The following is a 25,428-nucleotide window of genomic DNA, read 5'->3' on the forward strand; positions in this document are numbered from 1 at the left end:
TTTGTGGTTGTCATATTCTGTATCATCTATATTATTTCTACATGTTTTCTTATGTTTTCAGAAATTGGAGCTTTGGACCATTTGGGGTTGCTCATCTCAGAGGAGTCTACACAGACTTAACACCATAAAACATTGCTATACTTTCAATGTTATTACAAGTATCTCTATTGCAATATTTCAGTTACAATCCAAATTTCAAAATAAATGAAAATAAAAAAAAAAAATTAATTGATTATAGACTTTCTCAAGTGTATCAAAAGAATACTGCAATACTTTCTATCTATCTATTTGATGGGGACCTCTGTTATCTGAGGCCCCATGTCTCACAGAACCACAACCAAGCGAAAATGTCCTATATTTTCCCACTTTGCGGAGGCAGTCCTCAGCTCTCTCTGGATAAGTAAGGAGCACTCACTCCTCCTCCACCTGGCTATGTGATTGCCTGGGTAACAGCCGGGGCATGCACACGTCATGTGCATGAAGCCTGACTTGTGAATACAGCATTGTTGCAATTCAACAGATAAATTAGTGTAAACAATGTAGTAACATTTGTAATGTATTGAGAAAAAACTATCCAGGTATGGATTTTAAACAAAACAAAAACCTAATTGCACTACAGGGTGGGTGCTCTAGCTTAGGATTGCCTTAAAAGGGTTTGCCCATGAAAGAAAAATTCTCAAAGTTCAATCCTCTAGTGACCTTTACACAATAAAGATAATTTTTTTAACCCCTTACTTTAAGAATCTACTAATCTAGTTTTATTGCTGTTTTAGCTCCTATAACTCAGTGACGGTCAGTGTAAAAGTGTGGATGGTGTCTCTCTAAGCAGACACTTTATGATCTCTGCGTGCTGTGGCGTAGGCACTTCTTAAATACACGTGCAACCCAAACATGCAAAGTCCAACAGAAAACTGGCACACAGCCCTAAGTAAATGTACCCCATTCTCCTAATATAAAAGGTCCTGCACTTCTTCTAATTATGGCTTCGCTGTGATCTGCTCAAAATTTCAGGCAAAGAAGTTGTAGTTTTTGCCTCAATCTATGTAGAAAGATATTATTGTTCGCGTTGGTGCAAACTTGGTGATGGTTTTGCCCAACAAAGGACTCTCTGGGACTGCTACTTAACACTGTGCAGCTTTTTATGGTCAGGGCTACTGGTACACATCCTTTAATGACCTGTTCTGCCAGTTGCACACCACTTAATATTCCACAGCGCTTCTAGGGAGCAATACTGGATTTGTATAATTTGGAGTATGATGGACAAGGGTAGAATAGAAACCTTTCTTAATACATAATGGAGGTATAGTATAGCCAATTTGTATTTCATCCTGAATTAGTGCTGTATACTCATTGTATAACCCCATTTTCATTAACATCTACAAAGTTGGAATTGACTTACAACAGGCACAATGTTAAAAAAGAAGGAAATCACATTTGTTTTGTATAGAAATATCAATTCATTTCCAAGAATGCTGTTACAATCAGGTATAAGAAAGCCTTATTGCTGCTAGGTGATGAGTGGCAAGCATTGAAAGCATGGGACCGTGAAATGTGCAGATTGTAGATAATACATGACTGAAAATGGTTTTCCATGTAAATCACCACTAACATGTTCAATTGCATTTAGTGCGATCTTACTATCTTCGTTTTCCAGCTGAATACTTAATGCTGAACAATAACATGAATTAAAATGTGCCAGTTCCAGCAGACTGAATTCTAGTTAAACTGAGTCCAGTTTTAACTTTGATCCCCGTTTCCCAAAGCGTAACCCAAAAGAGTTAATGTTGTAACCAACTTGAGCTTGTCGTGACTGCCGACCATTGAGATAATTGGCCAGCCATTCTTCAACAGCATTCTTTAATTTTTCTACATCTTCTGTGTCATAATGTGGACTCTGAAATTCGAGATGTGAAGCGCTTTTAACAATTTCCACAAGATCGCAGATATTCAATGTTGGCTCTGCAACATTCTCTAAAGCTGCATTCACTGCAATAAATAAGACAGTAATTTATCATTCAATTGTCTAAAGGAGAATTGAAGAGAAAAATCTGAATGAGGCAACTTCTAGTTGAGGAGGATTAATTCCTCAAAGTCCTGGAAAGCAATCACTTACATACATAGAGAAGACATAATATAAAAACAGAATGCACATCCAAAATAAATGTTGATTCATTTATTATCATATAATAACAACAATACTTACTTAATACAACAAATAAATTTATCAAAATCCAGAAAAAAACAACAAAGTGCATAAGATCAGACCTCCCAAAAAGGGGAAAGAGTTAAAAATACTTAAAATAATGTCATGAACAAAGGGGAGACTAGTGTAGCAGTCATTCCCACGACATGGCATGGGCTAAAAAATTCACACCTGTACTATACAGAGAAAAATAGGAGAGTTAGGGGGGTAAATGTCATATTGGCTGTTTACCTGAGTAGACCCCATGCCATGCCAACATATGTGCAACATCCTCAGGAGAGGAGAGGGGGTAACAGTGCACATCCTAACTGAGGAAGCTACACACTTGCAGCAATATGCGTAGATTCTGCTCATTTAATCGACATGATACTTGTGCCACTCCCTCTCCTGTAAGGCCTCTTCCACACTAGCGTTGCGTTTCACGTCAGGGTGCAATGCGTGAAAAACTGACGTTTTTGGCTGCGTTTTTGTTCCATTTTTCCTTGGAGTAATTAGCGTTTTTGCGTTTTTCACGCGCATGTTGTTAGCGTTTTTTTTGCGTTTTCGGCGCATTTTTCACGCGCGAGTCAATGGGAGAATCGAGCATTTTTCAAAGGGACCATGGTTTGGGATTAAAATGGGTTATTTAATTAAAAAATAATGTCTTCTGATAAGTTGCAAACATCTGCGATCTATTCTTCACTGTTCCCCGTGTATATTATCTCCCGACAAGTTAGCAGATGTGAAGAACAGTGAATAATAGAATAAAACCAGTGAACACAGTGAAAACAGTGACCACAGGATCATTTAAGAGAAAAACACAGTGCAGAACACAGTGCAGAATAGATTACAGATGTTCGGCACATCTGCTTACTTGTCAGGAGATACGCGCGGAACGTTGCGGCCAAAATAGCATGTGAAGAACAATATATATGTGTGTGAAGAACAAATTGCAGATGTTTAAATACATCTGCAATGTGTTCTTCACACATATATATTGTTCTTCACATGCTATTTTGGCCGCACCGTTCCGCGCGTATCTCCCGACAAGTAAGCAGATGTGCCGAACATCTGTAATCTATTCTGCACTGTGTTCTGCACTGTTTTTCTCTTAAATGATCCTGTGTTCACTGTGTTCACTGTTTTTATTCTATTCTTCACTGTTCTTCACTGTGTTTTTTTAATTAAATGATCGTTCGCGAGCAGGGGAAATACTGTTATTCTGGTCACCTAGCAACCCTTACGTTTAAAACGCATTGCACTTGCAATGATTGCAAGTGCAATGCGTTCTTGATGCATCTCCATAGACTTGAATGGGGCGTGAAAATTGCGCGTGACTCGCAAAAATAGAGCATGCTGCGATTTTGACGCGCGTGCAAACGAACGCAAGCACGCGCGTGAAAAACAACGCTAATGGAGAAAGAGCCATTGAATACAATGGGACAGAGTGCAATGCAAGTTCTGCGCGTCAAATGCACGCGCAGAACTCGCGCGTGAAAAACGCCAGTGTAGAAGGGGCTTAACTGTTCTTGTTTTATTCATATGTGATGTCATTACATAATAATGTGTTACTTGTTATGGTGTTTTGTTTCTGCCATTGATTGTATACTGCATACTGTACTAAATATTGGAGAATTCCCCAGCTTTTCTTTCCACCTTCTTTCCACTTGATATTGTTATCAATTGATATTGTTAATCTGTATAGTACAGACTGTTGTTTCATAATTTTTCTGATGCTGAATAGCATGAGAGAAGGGTGAGCTAAAGAGGCCTCTTGATAGAAGACAATGCTCAAGGAGGAAGATAAAAATAGTGATGAGTGCAGAGTAATGTTGCGGAAACAAACACTTAATATAGATGTGCTCACCAGAGGTAAGTAGAGATATAGAGCTATAGCTTATCAGTGTTGATATACACTTCATTGTAGCACAGTTTTAACTCAGGAAGAGGAGGGTAGAGCACCCATGATTTAAATTGAAGACTTCTTTAACCCCTTAGCACTCTGCGCCGTACAAGTACTACTGCTGACTTCCCCGGGTAACACCCGCAACCACCGCATTTAACCTCTTACTGACATTTGACGTAATAGTACTGCATCGCGGGAGGTAGGTTGCCGCAAAATGCTGTACTATTACGTCATGCTTCTGGCATCGGCTCCTGAACGGAGCCGGCGCCAGAAGCCGCAGGTGTCAGCTATATATTATAGCCGACACCTGCCTCTAACATCCGTGATCGGAGATTTCTCCGATCGCGGATGTTAACCCCTAACCCCTGCGCGACCGCAGCGTGTTAGGGGCATTTAAAGTGAATCGGACCCCCCCTCCCCCGCGGCGCTTACCGGGGGGGTCCGCTGCTCCGATCACAGCCCCGGGACTGCCAGTGCCCGGGGCTGTGTAATCTGCTTCCTAGTGCCGGGTCCTGCCTTCTGCCGGGTCCTGCCTTCTGCCTTTCCCCCACGATCGCCCCCCTCACGCCGTTTTTGGGACCCCAGGGCTGCCTGAAGGCAGTGCGAATAAGATGGCGTCAGTGACGTCATCTTAAAGGCACAGTGTCAGCCTATGCATATACAGACACTGCTAATACCGTGCAATACATTAGTATTGCAGAGTATTATCATGAACCAGCAATCAGATGATTGCTTGTTCATGTCACATGGTGGAATCAATAAAAAAGTTTAAAAAAAAGTCATTCAATAAAAAATACACTAATAAATCAATAAAAAAGCCCCAAAACATATAAAGAGACATATAATGCACAAAAAAAGTCTAAATCATAACACAAAGCCCACATATATAGTATCACCACATCCGTAACAACCCGTAGAATAAAACGAAATAATTATTGAACTTGTACGATGAACGCCATTAAAAAATAACGTAAAAAACCTGCCAAAAATTATAATTTTTACCTATTTAATCCCACAAAAAATGCAATAAAAACTTATCAAAAAATCATATGTACTCCAGAATGATACTGTTGCAAAGTACAACATGTCCCGCAAAAAAAAGTAGAAATGTTATGCCACTTGGAAGACGCAATGCAAAATTGATAGATTTTTCCCCACATTAGGGCTTTATTTGGCAAATTTAGTAAAACATAAGAAAAAATATTCATGTATGGTATCCCCATAATCGTATCGATTACATAATTACCGGGCACGGTGAACACCAAAAAAAAAGTAAATAATTCAGTACAGAATTGATGCTTTTCTACTCCTGACCTAAAACAATAGGTGATACCAACCCCAAAATGGTAACACTGGAAAAAGCCTCTCATCCCGCAAAAAAAATGCCATCACAATAACGAAAAAGCTAAAATTTTATAGCTTGCAAAAGGGCCAATAAGAAAACTTAAATCCTGGCAGCTGCAGGGAGCTCCTTCCCTTCTGCTATGCACCCATAAAATAAGAAACGGCCACATGTGTCTCTGTACTCAGGAGAAATTCTATAACAAATTTTAAGATGGGTTTTCTCTTTTTATCCTTTGTAAATGTGTAAATTTTAGGGCTAAATGAACGTATAACCGACAAAATTTGACCATTCTAAATTTCACCTCCATTTTGATTTAATTACTATGAATATCTCAAGGGGTTAACAATCTTCCTAAAAGCTGTTTATGATAGTTTGAGGGATGCAGATTTGAATATGGGTTGATTATATAGGGGGTTTTAATGCTAAATATTTAAAATGTAATTCAAAACAGCATTTATCCCCAAAATAGTAAATTCTGAAAAAACGAAAAATGGTAATTCGCAAGATATTTGTAGCCATGTGACATCAAAATAAATTATCCAGACATTTCAAAAATTATGAAAAAAAAACCAGCCAAAAATTGACATCTACTTTTCTCTACATTTTCTCTTCTACTTTTAATAACATTGTAAAATGCGTATTTCCCTCCTAAATCTACAGTCATCACTTTGGCAACAGATAACACTGCATAATGATGTTATATTAGGAGGTTAGGGTGCCCAATTATTGGCTCAAGCCTCCTGTAGTTTAACCCCTTTACGCTCTGCGGCAAGTATATGAAGGTTGTATGAAGAGGGCTCACGGGCTGAGCCCTCTTCATACAGAGATGGGCTTTGCAGCTAAGACCCATTACTATAACCCGCGGTCAGCACCCGCAGTCCCTTGGGTCTTTGTCAGACCCGAGGCTGCATGGTTTCTGCATATTCATTACAATGAGCTAGTGGCTCATTGTAATGAATGACATGCAAAAACTCCATATACTGCAATATACTGTATTGCAGTATATGGTAGGAACGATCTGACCATCTAGGGTTAATGTACCCTAGAGGGTCTAAGAAATGAAGAAAAAAAAAGTGAGAAAAATGAAGTGGAAAAAAGGGGAAAAAAAAGTTTAAAAAATGAAAAAATGTATGAAATATTAAAAATTCAAATCACCCACCTTTCCCTAGAACTGATATAAAACATAATAAACAGTAAAAATCACAGACACATTAGGTATCGCCGCATCCCAAAATGCCCAATCTATCAAAATATAAAAACGGTTAGAACTGACGGTGACCTCCGAAATGGGAAAAGGCACCCGAATGTCCGAAATGCGACTTTTACACCTCCGTACAGCTCCGTACACTAAAGTATAAAAAAGTTATTAGCGTCAGAAGATGGCAAATTTTTTTTTTCCTTTTTCGTACACATTCGTTTAATTTTTGAAAATGTATTAAAACGCAACAAAACCTGTATAGATTTGCTATCACCACTATCTGACTGAATCAAAGAATAAAGTAGGCATTTTATTTGGAGCACAGAGGGAAAGTTGTAAAAACTGAGCCCACAAGAACGTGACGCACCTGCGTTTTTCTTAAATTTTTCCACATTTGGAATTTTTTTCCTGCTTCCCAGCACACGGCATAGAATAATATATAACATCACAGGAAAGTAAAATTTGTTACGCACAAAATAAGCCCTCACACAGCTCTGTACATATGAAAAATATGAAAAATGAAAAAGTTATGGATTTTTAAAGGTGGAGAGCGAGAAATGAGGGAAAATACCCTGCGTCCTTAAAGAGGACCTGTAACCCAAAATTTCGGCACTAGGAACTGCTTACTGAATTAAGCATCTCCTAGTGCTTGAACAAACGCTGCAGTTTTAGAAGGATAGCGTTACCGGAAACCTCTGGTAGCGCTATCTAACACTAGCAGTGTACAGTGTAATTGTCGGACCACTTGCAAAGATGTCCGACGTATTCATGAGGGGGTTGGGGCATGGTTAGGGGCGGTGACTGCCACATGACGCGCGGGAAGAGGCAGCGCCTCGGACATTCCCCAATGATTAGATCCGACCGCTAGGCGAGCAGTCCGACAATTACATTGTACTCCGCGGAGTTTGTTCAAGTACTAGGAGCTGCTTACTTAAGTAAGCAGCTCCTAGTGCCAAAATTATGGGTGACAGGTCCTCTTTAAGGGGTTAAGGAACGGAAATGATCAACAGCTTGTCAAAACAATAAATAAACCATAGGGCACAAAATGACTGGTATAGGTAGATACTATTTAAAGGGATTGGCCATTGTACTTAATGGTGTTTTGTTATGTCTGTGTTTGTATGGGGAGTTAGATATTAAGTCATTTACCAATATACATCTATTAGGTAAGGTTTTTGAAGTGTCCATGAACCAGGACCTTTTGAAGTGTCCAGGACCTTTTTTTATAATATTCATAAATACAAGGTTAAGGTCCTGAAAGGTAGATTGGTCAGGGGCAGTTAGGATCACTTGACCTTTTATGGACTGATGAGGTAAATGACAGCTGGCAGCTGATGAGGTAAATGACATTTCTGAACCAGGGACTTTACTTTGCTTTTCAAGAAAGATGTATATTGGTAAATTACCTAATATCTTTCCCCACACACATAACAAAAAACATAAAGTGGCTATGAATCACATATATCATTTGGTCTTAGACATTATATCTTACAAAAGGGAGAATTTATGAATCCACTTGTGCCAGACTTCTGCCATCATTTGCACTTTGCATGCAATTGAGTACAATTAAAATTGAACCTAAGAGTCGGGGAATGTTATTGAATTGGTATAGTTTTGGTATCCATTTCGTTACTAAAAAACAAATACTAGGTTTATCTCTTGGACCTCCATATGTATGCTCAATCAGCAGTATTAGTGTGTAACTACCCACCTACAGTCCTTATGTTAGTCTCAGGTATAATAAATGGCAAGGCATTTGAAGAACATGTCAAGCAGCAGATGACCATTACCGTCACACTATGTAGAAGTCGCATGGTTGCTGTTGCCTGTATATCACAAGAAAAATGAAGAAAATACATTGTTAGCTAAAGAGTCAACAAGAACTGGCAATCATATAGGTAAAGGAATGAACCTATTGATTAAAAAATTAGAATCTCAATGTATCAATAGTATTAAAGGAGTAACCGTATCTTTATTTAAATGGTATCCATCACAACCATTTACCCACCTGAACTCATTGCTATGTTAAGTAATTATATTCCTAACCATGCCACCCATAACTTTTTTATTGTGTAGCTACTCCTTCTATATAAAAAAGAAATATGCAAATTAGGCTGAAGGGTTTTGGCAGAGAACCTAAGTCTCTAGCTCCACATCTTGCTGGATCCAGGAGTGACACAGCTGCAGTGTGAAAGGTGAAAGAAGGTGCTGGGCAGTGGAAGAGTAGCAGAGGACTTTGTTATTGCTGTGGAGCTGGAGCCCTGGGGTGCTCTAATAATGCCTCCAAAGCACTTCACCCTCATTTGCATATTTCTAGAGTTGATTTTTGGAATGGAAAGATCAGCTGTAATTAAAAACAGACATTGGGCGCATTTCATATCTGTAAGATTAGGCAAATCATCATAATCTTTGCTTTTGGACTATTACCTTTAGTAACAATGTTTATTGTTATTGTCTCAGACCAGAACAAGGCTGACACACAGCCAAGGTCTGAGGCGGTGGATACCACTTCTATCTTCCAGGCTTAGGATCGCTATACAGTACAATCCGCATCTGAGGAAGGTCTTTTTGACCGAAACGTCATGTATATGTATTAAAGTGGATTGGTACAAGAATAAAAGCATTTATTTTCAAAATTGGATTGAGTGCCATCTTCCATATCCTTACTTGCATACGGGGTTGGGACCCTATTTTGGCACCATCAAATACTGAAACAGGAGTGCAGTGGAATTTCTACTTCATATGGTTCTTGTCTTTTTTTATTTTAACAAATGGAATAAAAACATGAACTACGCGTTTCGGCACTGGACCAGCGCCTTTGTCAGGTTCAGAATCTGAACCTGAACCTCTGTACTGTTAAGTATTTGGAATCTACTTCTTTTTGTACCACATAAGTAGTATGTAATGCATTATTTATCCCACTAAGACATTACTAGAATAGTTCCTCAAGAAGTAACTAAAGAGACCACAGTTTAATCTTCCAAATACAATCTGTCAGAAACCCAATTGATGGAAAAGAATGGGCCAGATTCATCAAAAGTAGTGCAAACTGCATTATGTGCAGATCCCCTTGCGAGTGTGCAGGATGTGCCAGATTATTGAATAATAGTGCATGGTCTTCAATAATCTGGCGTAACCACACTGCTTGGGAAGTGTGCACCAACTTTTTTTTGGTGCACCTTTAACATAGAGCGTACGATAGAATTATGTCAAGTTTCTATGATAAATGTGGTGCATGGTCCAAATCGGCAGGGGAACACCCCTTTACGTGCAAATTTTTGTGGCGCAGTAGATACAGTAAAGCCATGACACAAGACTGGCGCAAACATTTTATAAATGCATGTGCAAGCAGTTTGCATGTTCTTTTCAGTGCAAAGTCAGACAGAAAACTGGCGCAACCAGTTTAATAAATCTTGGACAATGTCTCTAAGAATGCTACAGCTCAAAAAAGACAATTTTTTAAAAGTAATTTTTGTTGTCCAATGGTGAAAAACAGCATCTAAACAATACAGGCAGAATTGCATTTCCAGTTGGCTGGAAAATGAACAAGTAAAGAAAATAAAGAAAGAGAGGTCATGGATAGTCATAACAGCAGCTGAAATCGCTTGGTAATAGTAAAGCAATCCAAGGCACAGCCAGGGCAACCGAGGAGTGCGAAGCATTCCAGGGTTCTTCAGTGGTCTAGCCAGTCTCCAGATATGAAGACATAGAAAATCTTTGGGGGGAGCTTAAACACAATGGGGGCAATTATCTTATCCATGTTTATTTTGGCTAGTTTTTGTCTGTCTTTTTTTCTGTTTGCTACTTTGATAATTAACAGTCTCACTTTTTCCTTGTGTTAAATGTTGTTTTTTTTTCAAATCTCTTTTTGCTACATTTGTTACAAATGTCTCAAGTCACATCTTTCCATTTTCCTTAAACATGGTTTAGTCTGGAGTTCTTTGCACCAAAAAACATTTAGCACATCTGGAATAGAAGATAAATGTGGCTTACTGATAATAAAGTACATATTTCAAAAAGTCATGAAAAAGGAGCAATCATTTCAATGCGCTAAAAAAGTTGCAAAAAAGACAGAAAAAAGGAAGAATGGAAAATGTTCTCCAGTGACAGCCCGAAAACTAGTTGATCTGGAGAAGATCTGTATGGAGGAATGGGCCCTGCTGCAGTCTGTGCAAATGTGGTCAAGAACTACAGAAAACTTCTGATCTCTACAATTGCAAACAAATGTTTCTGTACCAAATACTACGTTCCCTTTTTCAATGTCATCAGAACTTATTTCATGTAATAGAATGCAAAGTAATTATTTAAAAATCATACTATGTGATTTTTTTCCTATATATTTTAGATTCTGTATCTCACAGTTGATTTACCTTCGTTGTAGGGGAACCAACTTGCAAAATTAGCAGTGTATCTAATACTTATTTCCTCCACTGTTATTCTATCTACTCAAAGCATATATAATGCTGTACTACGGTATATTTCTCTGCTCTGGGCAATGTAAAAACTAAATCTCTGTTCCTGACATGGATTATTGACAATTATTGATTGCTTATTTATTTCTTGTACTCCATACAATAAACTTGAATTTTGTTTGTACTTTTTGTGGCCAAAGCCAGATACAGATCCACAAAAGAAACAGAATGTACATCTCCATGTTGCAAAAAAAAATAAAGCCTACAAAAACTACACTCATGGCAAATCAATAACTTTTTAATACAATTACCTTGCCAGTGTGAAGTTTCCATGTTTTTTACAGTATTTTTTAAGTCTACTTATGGTACTATTAAAAAAAACAGTTATTGAGAATTATTTATGGTGCTAAAATATGCTTTAGAAATATCTGGGGTTTTATGTTTATTCATATTCATCTATAATTTTGTATAAATAATTTTAATTTTTTTTAATAAAATAAAATCTATACAATAATTATCATTCACTTTTATTATGCTGCTGACTTTACTATTGTAAATATTTTTTTTTTATGTAAGAATTGTTTTAAGTGTATATGAATGAAATATTTTTTTTAATAAATAAAGATAAGTGTAAGTTAAACTACACATTAATGTAATATCTGTAGCAGTCTTTAACCTAAACAAATTGATCTAATATGTAAATGCAGATACTCACATTTAATTCCAGAACTTCTTTCTCTGCTGATGGTAAGGCTTGTAAAACACAGACAAGAGCTCAGGGTTCCTCTACTAGGAAGGGATAATGTCAGGGAAGTAAGCTGGAGGCTTGTTTATCACTGTTCCTTTTATATTTTATCATACAATGGTAGACTCAAGAGAGCCATGGAACAAAGCTATGGCACCAAGGATATAGCATAGCTCAATGTAAGGAGGTCCTCAGCACTTGCAATGTTCAAGTGTCTGACGCATAAAGGTCCTTACAATAGATTTGTAAGAGGATGTACCCATTGTCTGTCCTCTGTACAGATATAGAGATACATCTGTCTATTTATTAATGAATTGTTTATTTTCATCCTCATTTTCTATATATTTGTCTGTGTGTATGTACAGTCATAAGAAACAGAAGTATGCCCTCCTTTAAAATGGATGGTTAAATATCTCATCATTAGGCTGCGTTGACACGCAGTATTTACAGACTGGTAACATTGTGTTGACATTATGTAAATTTAATGTAAACACAACATGTGAAAGCAGCAATAGAAGATCTTAAAACTTCACATAAACATCACATAACTGATCTTTAGACCAGTGCAGAGTGCGCCAGATTAATAACTGTGTCTGATGCTGGATGATTAGTCTGGGGCAGTATAAGACTGTCTCAGTCTTAGTTGGTCTAGTTGCTGCACCATTATACTGAATGTATTGGTAGGCCACACCCCCTTTTTACACACTGACACGCCATTACTTCTTCCATAAGAATTAAGAGGGTTATTTGCAGCTAGGTCTTACTAATCAAATGTTCCTAATTAAATGATTATCAAAAAAATGTGACCATCTCACGTAAAAAAAATAAGTTTTGGCAGTTGCTGGTATGAAGCATTTACAGTCGTGGCCAAAAGTTTTGAGAATGATGCAAATGTTAATTTTTACAAAGTCTACTGCATCAGGTTTTATAATGGCAATTTGCATATACTCCAGAATGTTATAAAGAGTGATCAGCTTAACAGCAATTAATTGCAAAGTCAATATTTCCCTAGAAAATGAACTTTTTCCCCCCAAACACATTTCAACTTCATTGCCCGAGGCCCCTTCCACACTTGCGTTGCAGATCACGTCAGAGTTTGATCAGGGTGGGATCAGGGTTTGGTCAGTGAAAAATGCACATTTTCCATCACAGTTCAATCAGTTTTCAGTCAGAGTTTGTTCAGTGTCTCAGTTTTTCATGCGCATTTTCAATGCAATATCAATGCGTTTTTCACGTGCAGATAATGCGCGTGAAATGGACTCAGGGCTGAGCTCTATCTTTTCTATGGCAATTGATGCGTGAAAAACGCATTGCACTTGCAAGTGTCTCAGGGTGCAATGCGTTTTTGATGCATCTCCCTAGACTTGTATGGTGCATTTTTCACGCGCGTGACTTGCAAAAGTAAAGCATGTCGAGATTTAAACGTGCGTTAAAAAAAACTTGCGTGTGTGCATGAAAAAATGCAAGTGTGAAAAGACCCATTGATTACAATGGGTCAGAGTGCAATGCAAGTTCTGCATGTTAAAAGCACGCGCAGAAAACGTGCATGAAAAATGCAAGTTTGAAAGGGGCCTTAAAAGGAGCAGCTAACATCGTTTCAGCGATTAACACAGGCGTGGGTGTTAATGAGGACAGAGCTGGAGATCAATCTGTCATGATTAAGTAAGAATCACACAACTGGACATTTTAAAAGGAGGCTGGTGCTTGGCATCATTGTTGGTTCCATTGTTTCCAAAAAGGCTCCAGGGTGCCAGGACCATCTCTTAAAAGACCTTGCTCAGGAATGGCTGCAGGCTGGTGTGAGTGCATCTGCATGCACTTTGAGGCGGAGACTCTTGGAGCAAGGCTTGGTGTCAAGGAGGACAGCAAAGAAGCCACTTCTCTCCAGAAAAAACATCAGGGACAGACTGATATTTCGCAAAAGGTATGGGCAGTGGACTGCTGGGGACTGGGGTAAAGTCATTTTCTCAGATGAATCCCCTTTCCGATTGTTTGGAACATCTGGAAAACAGCTTGTTCGGAGAAGACAAGGTGAGCGATACCACCAGTCTTGTCTCATGCCAACTGTAAAGCATCCTGCAACCATTCATGTGTGGGGTTTCTTCTCAGCCAATGGAATCGGCTCTCTCACAGTCTTGCCTAAAACACATCCATGAATAAAGAATGGTACCAGAAAGTCCTCAAAGAGCAACTTCTCCCAACCGTCCAAGAGCAGTTTGGTGATCAGCAATGCCTTTTCCAGCATGATGGAGCACCTTGCCATAAAGCAAAGGTGATAACTAAATGGCTCAAGGAACAAAACATGGAGATTTTGGGTCCATGGCCTGGAAACTCCCCAGATCTTAATCCCAATCAGAACTTGTGGTCAATCATCAAGAGATGGGTGGACAAACAAAAACCAACAAATTGTGACAAAATGCAAGCATTGATTGTGCAAGAATGGACTGCTATCAGTCAATATTTGGTCCAGAAGTTGATTGAGAGCTGCCAGGGAGAATTGCAGAGGTCCTGAAGAAGAAGGGTCAACACTGCAAATATTGACTTGCTGCTATAACTAATTCTAACTGTCAATAAAAGCTTTTGTTACTCATAATATGATTGCACTTGTATTTCTTAATGTGACATCTGACAAACACACATAAAAACCAGAGGGCAACAGATCATGTGAAAATATAATATTTGGGGCATTCTCAAAACTTTTGGCAATGACTGTAGTGTCCATCCTAACTCCTCTTTTGGAAAAGACTCTTTTCTGAGTCCTTCCTTTAGAAGCAGAGGAATTCACCGTGACAATGCTGTCCTGGCAAAACAGGTGGAAATCTAATCTAGAGGTACTGGGACCCTGTCCTTCTTGTCCGAATATTAGTTTGTTAAAATGGAGAAAGGATACTGAATGACCAGCACGTTGGAACAGCACGTAAGAGCTGTACAGCATAATCTGTGCAATCTACGTGGCCAGCGCTTTTGTACCATTTCTCCGTTTTCCATAGGGTGCTGTACGGTCTCAGCAACTGATCTGACAGATCAAAACCACCCATGTACTTATTGTGGCTTGTGGTCTGCAGTGGTGGTACCCCGTACAGGGGTGAGGGGGCTGGAGCCCCCATGAATTGTTGTAAGAACAAGGACATGGTTTTGTCCTTATATTTAACCAACCCCATGTTCTGATCAACGGCTGCCTAACAAGGGTTCCAGGAGACCTCTATGGTTTTTGCCATATGCTACAGAACCTATGAAACTGAGGGATTGGAATAGGGCAGTGGTGGCAAACCTATAGCACCGGTGCCAGAGGTGGCACTCGGAGCAATTTATGCGGACATTGCCGCAGGACAGAGTTCACCAAATAGGATCAAATCCACCAAAACTTCCTGCAGCCTCATGAAAATTAAGAGATGCTGCTCTCAGCGCTGAAGCGATACTTCATTGGCTGTTTAGAATTGCAGGAATGGTGAGAAGGTGCGGACAGAACTGTAATATCTTTAGAGGTCTTCCTGCTGGACCCAACATTCTTCCTGTACAGGGAGATCCTGTAGAAAAGCTACATTGATGTCTGAATTTGCCCTCCTTCTTTCAACTGTATTGGTGACCTCAGGGGGGCGATAGGATTTAAAGATTTTGGAATAAAAGGTAGCAATAAGTTACTGCATCAAATACCATGTTGGCTCTTCACCAGCCAATAGCAGCGCACATGAACAGAGGGGGCAATGAAACCCCTCTAGACCGTAAGCTTATTGATTTGATTTTATTAAAGGGGTATTCCAGGAATAAGCATAATTCATATACAAATGGGTACTCAAAATATAAGCTAATGTGTAATTAGTTGTAATTTAAAATTTTGCTTCCCTTAGCAGAAAATGCTGGTGACATAGACTGTAATGAAGAATTGAAATGCTACTGTCTCTTTCATCAATCCGTCAATTTCCTCCACGCAGTCCATTGCGGAGCAGACACAGGACAGAAGATGGCCACTGATCACATGTCCACATCACATGTCCTGCACCTGCCTGAGCAGGTCATGTGATCACCACTAAGTTTGGCTGTAGTCGGTTGGTTGAAGTGCATCCAGTATGGCCGGTGTTCAGGGATGGCAGTTACACATCATTACTATGGTAACAGAGCAGCACAGTTTGTTACATCATCACTGGGAGCAGAGCATAAGAGGGAGGAGGAGTTACTGAGAACTAAAGAATCATGGAACTTGTAGTTTCCAGTGGCGGCCATCTTAGTGAAAACTCCACCTACTTTAGAGAGGCCATTACTTTTGTAAATCATAAAATCAAACTATTTAAGCTCCTTTTTGTGACTAATGACATTGAGTATTGTTGTACTCATTTATTTATAGCATAATGGGTTTTTGTGTCAGACGTTCATATTCCCGTAATACCCCTTTAACTGTGTGGAGGAAAATAAAATCATCAAATCTTGTTTCGGATTTTTAGCATTTTTTTTGGGGGGGGGGGGTGTTCACTGTAGCATTAAAATAATATATTATCTTTATTCTATGGATCACTACAATTACGATGATACCTCATTTGTATAGTTTTATTTATATCTGCCCAATTTTATTGAATTAAAACTAGAATAGAAAAAATTGCATTCGTTTTTATATCGCCTTGTCACACTTGAGGAGGGAAAGTGTGTAAAAGTCTCTTGGAAGAGTCTGTGGACCCTCTGGACCACTGCGGGAGGTGGTATGAGACCCGCGGTGGCAGCCAAGGTAGTACAGCAGGAAACAGTCCAAACCTGAGATGACAGCAGGAAACACGGAGGAATACTGGTAACGCTGGCACATAGAGGAACACTGGTGATGATGGCACAGACAGTAGATTCCGCTGGACAGGAACCCTGGAAGGCACAGCAGGACAGGAACCCAGGCACCGCAGGTCACAGCAATGGTAGCAACACAGAGGATCGCTGGTAACGCTGGAACACAGAGGAACACAGGAAAGACAGGGATCTCAGGAGGGCTTTCTGTTAGTAGGAATGATGCTGAAGATCCGTGAGGGAGTGAAGGGAGGTGCCGGATTATAAGGGCGAGCCGAATTAGCATGAGCCAATCAGGAGGACGCTGGCCCTTTAAGTCTTAAAGAGCCGGCGCCCGCGCGCCCTAGCAGTGGGACAGCCAGGAGCGTGGAGAGGTGAGTCCAGGCCGGGGAGCGGGACAGCGGCAGCAGGGACCGCGACACACAGAGGGGCACGGGTGTGCCCGCGATCCACAGCAACAGATCCACAGATGCGGGTGCATCTGTGACACACCTTTTTTACAGTGGCATAACTTTAGTATTTTTTGGTTGACAGAGCTGGTTGTGGGCTTATTTCTTGCACGACAAGTTATTCTTTTCAGTGGTACCATTTTGGTGCTTGTAACTATTTTGGATCACTTTTTAGAACATTTTTTGTAAAGCAATTGGATAAAAAAAAATTTTTTTTTACCACGATCACAGAATGGGACCATTTATGATTATGATTTATTGAACAGATTGTTACAGATGTGACAATACCAAATAAGTGGGGATTTTTTTGTGATTTAGTGTTTTTTGTACTTTATTACTTGAGTATAGGGAGTTGTGGTGTTTGGGGGACATTGACTTTAATTTATTATTTAATTTTATTAAAAAACCTTTATTTATTGTTTTAACTTTTTTTTTTACTTTTACTGACATGTTAGCTTGAACAAGTATTCTTCTGATCACTTGTTCAAGCTTAGATACAGCTTATACAGTGCAATATAGGTGTATCGTGCAGCCCCGGGACACTGGCAGACCCCGGGGGTGCCAACGGAGGATCAACTACCCACCCTGGTAAGTGGTGCGGGGAGTCCGTTCCACGTCAAAAGCCCCTTACACACCGCAGTCATGTTTGCGGGTGCAACTGACACCCGTTCCTTATGGTGCCGGCTCCAGGGTGTTAAACCCTTACATGCCGCGGTCAACAGTACGTAATAGCATGGCACGCACCGTTAAGTCACTTTCTATCGTGCCGTACATTTACGGTGCACGCAGGGAAGGTGTTAAGGAGCTGAAACTTCTAAACCCTTCATCCAGTTTTAATGTGGATACCCTCAAATGAAAGCTTAAAACCTGGACTTTATGCCCATGTCTATTTTATAACTATACGCATAGCTTAGTATAGTAATCAGAAAAATAGTGTGAATAGTGTGAGGTTAGAGGTAGTAGTACTTGTAGATCTTGTTAAGGCATAGTTCCAATTGTGAGAAGGTCAATGTGGCAAGGGAACTCAGTTTTCCATTGGCATCTGCTTAGTCTCCCGAAGTCATCTACCTTTGTCAGATAGAATGTTGACAACGGTTTTTCTAGAATTGCAGGGAGAAGCAGAAACCCCAGTGGTATCTGATGTCTGCCCATCGGAGCACCAAGGTGATTAGCCGCAGTGTTTGCACATTCAGCATTGTGACATTGGGTGGTATATAGTTTTTCTGAGCTCGGAAGGCCCAGGAGGGCAGCAAAAGGTATAAGTAGGAATGCAAATCGGTATTGGACTGCCTCTCAGAGGTTGGTGTTGGACTCAGGTAGTCCTCAAATACAAAGATTCCATGGTATGCTTCTGTTCTCCAAATCTTCGCATTCAGCCTCAAGTTACTTGATTGTCATTTAAAACTCATCTTGTATCCGTCTGTCAGGATCTAAAGAATCTAAGATATTGTCAGTCTCACGTTCTAAATCAGTTTGTTGAACCATGTAATTAATCCCTGCTGAGATGCAGTTAAAGGGGTATTCTCGTCAGGGCACTCACATTCAGTTTCATTAATCTGCCATATGTAAACATTTCTTCAATTAGATGTTATTAAAAAAAATGTTCCTGTGTGAAGATAATTTCTCATAAATGTAGCCATGTTGTCCCTTAGAAACGAGATAGCTTCCTCAGATACGGCCACGTCTGCTTGAGGGATTGCACAAAGAAACAAAAGGTTTTTGTATATGAAATGTCGGGGATTTACTACATGTCGCACAGCCATCCTGTGGTAATGATCGCTGAATCCTGGTGGTCCAGCAGGACTCTGTAGCGCAAGTCTGGCCACTGCTGCCAGAGTGTGACGTGGTCGTATCCGAGGAAGCGGATCTGGTTTCTAAGGGACAACATGACTACATTTATGAGAAATTATCTTCGCACAGGAACATTTTTTTTTATTAACATCCAATTGAAGAAATGTTTTCATAAGGCAAATGAACTTAATTAAATCTAAATGCCCAGATGGGAATACCCCTTTAACTTTAAGGAATGTGGGTAGATCGGCACCTTCAGGAACCCCATCCCGATCCCTATACCTATCCCCATTAAAGTGACAGATATGCTTTTGTGATTTTATCACTCCTCGACCAGGATTTGCCTTTGGTGAGACAACAACAGTAAGGGATGCATTGATATTATATTAATTTGCCTTTAAAATGGCAGTATGTCAGCAGTTGATAAAGGCTTGGGATCAAGCCGAAATGGGTTCTGATGTAAACCTATGCTAAATTGTTAATACATTTTCCTGAGAAGCAAGACCTAGTGAGTGCCAAGATGCTGTCAACTGTTGCTTTAAGAACATTGCATGGATCTTGTCATACATATTAGAGTCTTAGGGTGCTGACACTGAGAGCTCATAGGCAACTTGTGACAATCTTTCAGGAAGCCATGCTGGAGAGCTGACAAGGTCGGGGAATTCAGGCCTTGGGAGGGTGTTGGTGCCATCTTTGTGGGTAGTGGAATGCAGGAAGTGCTTTTGATAAATTTGATAAATTTGGATAAATGTAGTTTTGCGACTTTCCATTGTGCCAAGTGACCATAGGACAGTGCAAACTCACTGACATAGACCCTGCTTCCACCATACTCATTATTTGCATAGACTAGTTTTCCCAAAAGGACTGAATTCATAAATTGCGACTTTGCGTTTAGGTGCAAGTTTTGGCGCAAATTGACGCTAAACCCTGGTTTGATTGTATGCTTTTTGTACAACTGTCACAAATAACCCACATAGCTTAAAACACAACCAGCAGGATTATCAAGGACCAAAGCCATTGATTTTGATGACTGCAGAACTCCAAAGACAGATATAGAACTGTTGTAGAGAGCCTGCCCAATGATATATTTCCTTCATTGTGTGCATGAGGGCTTAGACTGCTTATCATTTACAACTAATTTTACTAGCAGACTATCACTTATCTATTAATAAACAGTGGCTTCTGGTGGTCAAGGCCAGTATGACACCTACAACATGCACATGCATTTGGTCACCAGTTGTCTGTCCAAAAGGTAAAAAAACAACAACTGTGGAACTTTGCCAAAACAGTGCATTATATTAATAAAATATTACATCTATGACATAATTCCTTTTGATAGACTAATGAATAAATTATGTGAAAAATCTTCTTCATTTGGAGCCTCAGGAATTTTTGCGGTATAAAGTTACTACGATTCCGCAGATGGGTCATCAATCCAGGGGTGTTGGGAGATTTGGGGTTGTCACATTTCAGCAAATAATTGATATAGATTGTATATTGAGAAGTTATTACATTTTCCAATATACTTTCTGTATCAATTCCTCATGGTTTTCTATATCTCTGCTTGCTGTCTGTCTATAGGAAGCTTCTACGTTTACTTCCATGGATACAAATCTGTCCATGGTCTTGTGATGAACATGCAGGTGCACTAGCTGTTAGTATCACACAGCTCCTATTACTCTCTGTGACACTAACGGTTTGTGCACCTGCATGAGATTTCTATCCACTGGACGTAAACAGAGAAGCTTTCTATAGAAGGACAGCAAGCATCTAGAGATTTAGAAAACCATGAGGAACTCATGTAGAAAGTATATTAGAAAATTGTAAACCTTTTAATTACACAAACATAAATTATTTAGTAAATGTTGACCACCCCTTTAATGAAGAAATTTTCTCCCTAAGAAGGAAATAATTATCTTCTTCCTCTTGAAGACTGTTTTATGGTTTCCTCAACACTACAGGATGAGAGGCGGAATGGTCATATGGACCTCAATGCTACGGATTGCTCTAGGTCTGATTTTTATTCTGGGGTTAGGATGTATCTAGCCAATTTTACACCTGAGGTAACTGATTTGCTTGAGGCCCCCCATCACAATTGAGCTGTCAAAAACTCCCGTTTGGGGAAGGCCCCCACCCCTGAAGGCTTTTCACTCCCATACTATCGGCAATTCTTAGACAAACTAAGATGAGAAAGAATCCGGGCCAATGCCCACGCTACAGACCCATCACTTAAATTTACATGGACGTGAAACTATTTGCAAAAATTCTTGTCACTAGGTTATCTCCTCTCCTTGCTGATATTGTTCACCCGGACTTGGTAGGCTTCACGCTAGGCCATGAGGTTTGTGCACATACTACTAGAGCTTTTACCATCATCCATAAAGTTAAAGTGTCACAACAATACCTGTCAGGATTGTCCCCTTTCCCATTTTATTTTTATTCTTACTCTGGAATAGACAGAGAGTTAAACCTGATATTCAAGGTCTTCGCATCAGGAATGCACATCATACAGTAGCAGCTTATACTGATGACCGTTTATTTTTTTTATCACAAGCCTCTTTGCCTAATCTTACACACGAATATTTGTCTTACTCTAACCTCTCTAACTTCAAAATTAATATATTTAAATATTTCCCTCCCTGTAAGAATAGTAGGGGATCCGCTTCTGGCATTCCATTTTTCATTTCTTGACAGAAATCCTCCTGTTCCCTCCCCCCATTGGGTCCTCAAGCAGCTCTCCTATCCCTAGATCTGGATGATCTTAAAGGGGTTTGTCCATGAAAAAAATTCTCAAATTGCAATCCCATTGTGATGTTTACACAATAAAGTTCATTTTAACCCCTTACTTTACAATTTTATTGTTGTTTTAGCTCATATCACTCCCAAGTTTGGTCAGCGTCAAATTATAGGGGGTGAGAACTTTCTAAGCAGACACATTATACTCCTTCTTGAGCTATGTGCTGACGATGTGGTTAGATTATCAGGGTATTTTCATTTAGCTTCTGAACATTCTACTAGTATCTGAAACAAAGAAAGGGAGATGAGACCGATCAGAGATGAGATCCATGAGGAACCAGGGGCAACCGAAATTGTGTACACCAGTACTGATAGAGACAGGTTGGACTTGTATGCTTGTGTATTTTAGTTAATAATAGTGAATAAGAGAATGTGTTATTTTGTTATCCAGAGCCTATTTAAGACTCTTGTCTTCGTGGGAGTACCCCTTTAACAAAGAGGACAAAATGTTGACATTCCCTGTTACGAGCGTACACATAGCTAAAAAGTGGAAATCTAGCTCCCCCCGTTACTAAAAGAGATTGTGCAAGGGATACAGTTTGTCGCAACTATGGAAAGACTTCTTGCAACAAGAACGGGCTCATTACCCACATACAATCGTACATGGGCCAAATGGCATGCATACTACGCCTCCAACCCACCTCAGTAGATCAGACCTTAAACTTTAATCACGAAAACTGGTGCTACACATATATATTCACCACTGAATCACACCCCATGACAAATCTACCAAGTAGTCCAACAGCGGTAAAGATGGAGGGTGAAAACATACAGGCGGTCCCCTACTTAAGAACACTCGACTTACATACGACCCCTAGTTACAAACGGACCTCTGGATATTGGTAATTTATTGCGCTTTAGTCCTAGGCTACAATGATCAGGTGTAACAGTTATCACAGGTGTCTGCAATGAAGCTTTAGTGTTAATCCTGATTCTTATGACAACCCAACATTTTTAAAATTCAATTGTCACAGAGACCAAAAAAGTTCTGGCTGGGAATACAATGATTCACTGGGCCAACGGACAGCACAGATAAAACAAAACTTTTATTAAGACGTCTTGGTAAAAATTAGGAAAGCAGCCCAATTATAAAAAATAAGCCCTCATAATGTGGTATATGCACTGGCTTTATTGTAAGTGGGACAAGGGATAAGATTAGTACCTATTCGAACCACTAGGTGTCGTGCATGTGTCACAGTGGTCCCTATTAAAAGTAAGATGCGTTACACTTAGAGATTGAAATAAAGACGAGAGAGAATTGAAAAGCCCCCCGTTCCTCTACTCAAGGATAGGATTGTCACTTGTGCCACTTAGTTATCTGCACCCTGTACTCAAGACATAGTGTCAAGGGATCCAGAAAATAATCTCAATAAGACAACCAGATAAGAGCCTTGGTGATACTGCTCTTAATGGTAGAAAGGGTACACAGGTGCAACGGTGTACGTTTCGCCTTGATTCAATATGTGCGTCGGTATCTCTCACATGCACACCTCAACAGACATATTGCCTATCACATCCACGGACACTAGATATTACTGGTTGGTTATTCCGCAGATAGCCGATATGATAGGTGGTCAGACACTCAGATAACTATAAGCATGCATCCCCATTAGATGTACACTTATCATTTATGGAGTGCATTCAGTTCTCATGCATCTCAATATATCATGGATGTGACATGCACTCGTTGGTATTACATGCACACTCCCTCTGTTAGATCTAGCAACATGCACACTTGATTACTTTGTACATTATCTAAGTCTAGTCTCTCAACGCGTTTCACCCAGGTTTTTTCCGGGATCATCAGGAGAGATAATTGGCATCTAGTCTATAATAAGACTTGTTAACAGAAAATAACAAACGCCGGCGTCCTGATGGTGGGTGACGGCAATAGAATGGTCAGCCACGAGTAGCGGTGCCGAGACGCTCATTGGCCCTTTGGTTTGGGCAATCACTGGGAGGCTGGGTGGGGCTTATGTCAGGAGAGCCTGATATTAACGTATTGAAAAGGCCGATTGACGCAAAGGTAAATATGTACCTCGACCAAGCTTGTATTTGTCCAGAATTATGTCGTGTACTAGAGATGAATCCGGATCGATAGCCATCTACTGATACAACTATTTAGTTGTATGCTTGTAGTGTTACACACTGTTAGTCATACGCCATCGAGGCTAAGTGATTCCGGATATGTATAGTCATATTCGTGATACCATACATATAGGACGTGATTAGATGGAGTGGAACAGGAATAAATACAAATAAAAATAAATCGACTGGGCTATGGATGGGACAGGTATAGCCGCGTATCTGTATTGGAGGGTGTAGATATGGTCACTCCAGTGGACTGAAAAAACAGAGGGGAATCCATATGATATTAAATTATTACGGATTTACCACGTATACTATCAGTCAGTCGCAAGCAGGGAACTAACATCCATATATAATAGTAATTTTAGAGCATACACATATACAGATATGGGAGGTCCAGTCGATATTACTAGTCGCCATCCTCATCCGAGGCAGAGGTGGACTATAGGATAGTTATGCCTAAGGCAACCTATACACTAAATACAGATACGAGTGCCCATAAAAATCGCCTAGGTCCTCTTAGACCGGGGCCTCAGTCAATAAAGGAGGCAAAGGAAATACCGTCATTCAAGCCAGCCAGCTTTACGCTCTTCATGCGGAAGATCCATTCCGCCTCTTTCCTTAGGATCTGATTGTCCTAGTCGCCACGTCTAGGAGATCGCCTCACCCTCTCAATTGCTTGAAAGGTCAAGGCCTTAAGGTCACCATTATGGCATCGATGTATGTGATTGGAAATGGGTTTGTCTCTGGAGTTTCTTACATCACCCACATGTTCTAAAATCCGATTTTTAAATTCTCAGAAGGTTTTGCCCACATGGGCATGTAATGAGATATATCACTCCCATTGTGTGACAGTTCACGAATTCTCTATTGTCATAGGAGACTCCAGTGGAGGCGCTTCTAAAAGACTTACTCTGATGGATAAAATCACAAGCCTTGCATCTGCCACACTTAAAGGTGCCTTTTATACGACACTTATCAAGCCAGGTGTCTTCTGAAGTAGTTGGGGTGAGGAAACTATGGACCAGTCGGTCCTTAAGGTTTCGTCCTCGCCTATAAGTGATAGATGGGTGGCTCTCAAGCCTATCCTTGATATCTCCATCTTTTTTCAGGACATGCCAAAATCTGCGCATAATGTCCCTCCGGAGCTTGATTGTCAAACGTGCCTATAAGGCGAATAGTGCCTTCACCCTCTTCCTTCTTTCTCGGTACTAACAGGTCGGACAAGGTCACCATTATGGCATCTATGTATGTGATTGGAAATGGGTTTGTCTCTGGAGTTTCTTACATCACCCACATGTTCTAAAATCCGATTTTTAAATTCTCAGAAGGTTTTGCCCACATAATTAAGCGGACATGGGCATGTAATGAGATATATCACTCCCATTGTGTGACAGTTCACGAATTCTCTATTGTCATAGGAGACTCCAGTGGAGGCGCTTCTAAAAGACTTACTCTGATGGATAAAATCACAAGCCTTGCATCTGCCACACTTAAAGGTGCCTTTTATACGACACTTATCAAGCCAGGTGTCTTCTGAAGTAGTTGGGGTGAGGAAACTATGGACCAGCCGGTCCTTAAGGTTTCGTCCTCGCCTATAAGTGATGGATGGGTGGCTCTCAAGCCTATCCTTGATATCTCCATCTTTTTTCAGGACATGTCAAAATCTGCGCATAATGGGGCAGATTTATCAAGCAGTCTGAAAGTCAGAATATTTCCAATTGCCCATGGCAACCAATCACAGCTCCCCTT

The 25,428-nt window shown here is 40.0% G+C and overlaps 1 protein-coding gene and 1 long non-coding RNA gene across 3 annotated transcripts in view; one reads left to right on the forward strand and one right to left on the reverse strand.

The window, feature by feature from the left end:
• The window catches only part of LOC140135397 (galanin peptides-like), a 29,637-nt gene extending 26,800 nt beyond the window's left edge, over positions 1-2,837 (forward strand). Inside the window, exon 6 of one of the 2 annotated variants that reach the window (XM_072156887.1) lies at positions 62-2,837. In XM_072156887.1, coding sequence (XP_072012988.1) covers positions 62-120 — 59 coding nt within the window. In that variant the 3' untranslated portion in view covers positions 121-2,837. The remainder of the gene's footprint in view (positions 1-61) is intronic. The other variant, XM_072156888.1, reaches the window with a different exon arrangement.
• Positions 1,963-12,049, reverse strand: LOC140135398 (uncharacterized). The gene is made up of 3 exons (XR_011856508.1): positions 11,759-12,049; positions 8,343-8,457; positions 1,963-1,986 (listed from the first exon to the last, which is right to left on the reverse strand). It is a non-coding gene; the product is annotated as an uncharacterized lncRNA (long non-coding RNA).
• Positions 12,050-25,428: the final 13,379 nt, after the last annotated feature.

Source organism: Engystomops pustulosus, chromosome 6 (genome assembly GCF_040894005.1).
Source record: "Engystomops pustulosus chromosome 6, aEngPut4.maternal, whole genome shotgun sequence".
Taxonomy (NCBI): domain Eukaryota; kingdom Metazoa; phylum Chordata; class Amphibia; order Anura; family Leptodactylidae; genus Engystomops; species Engystomops pustulosus.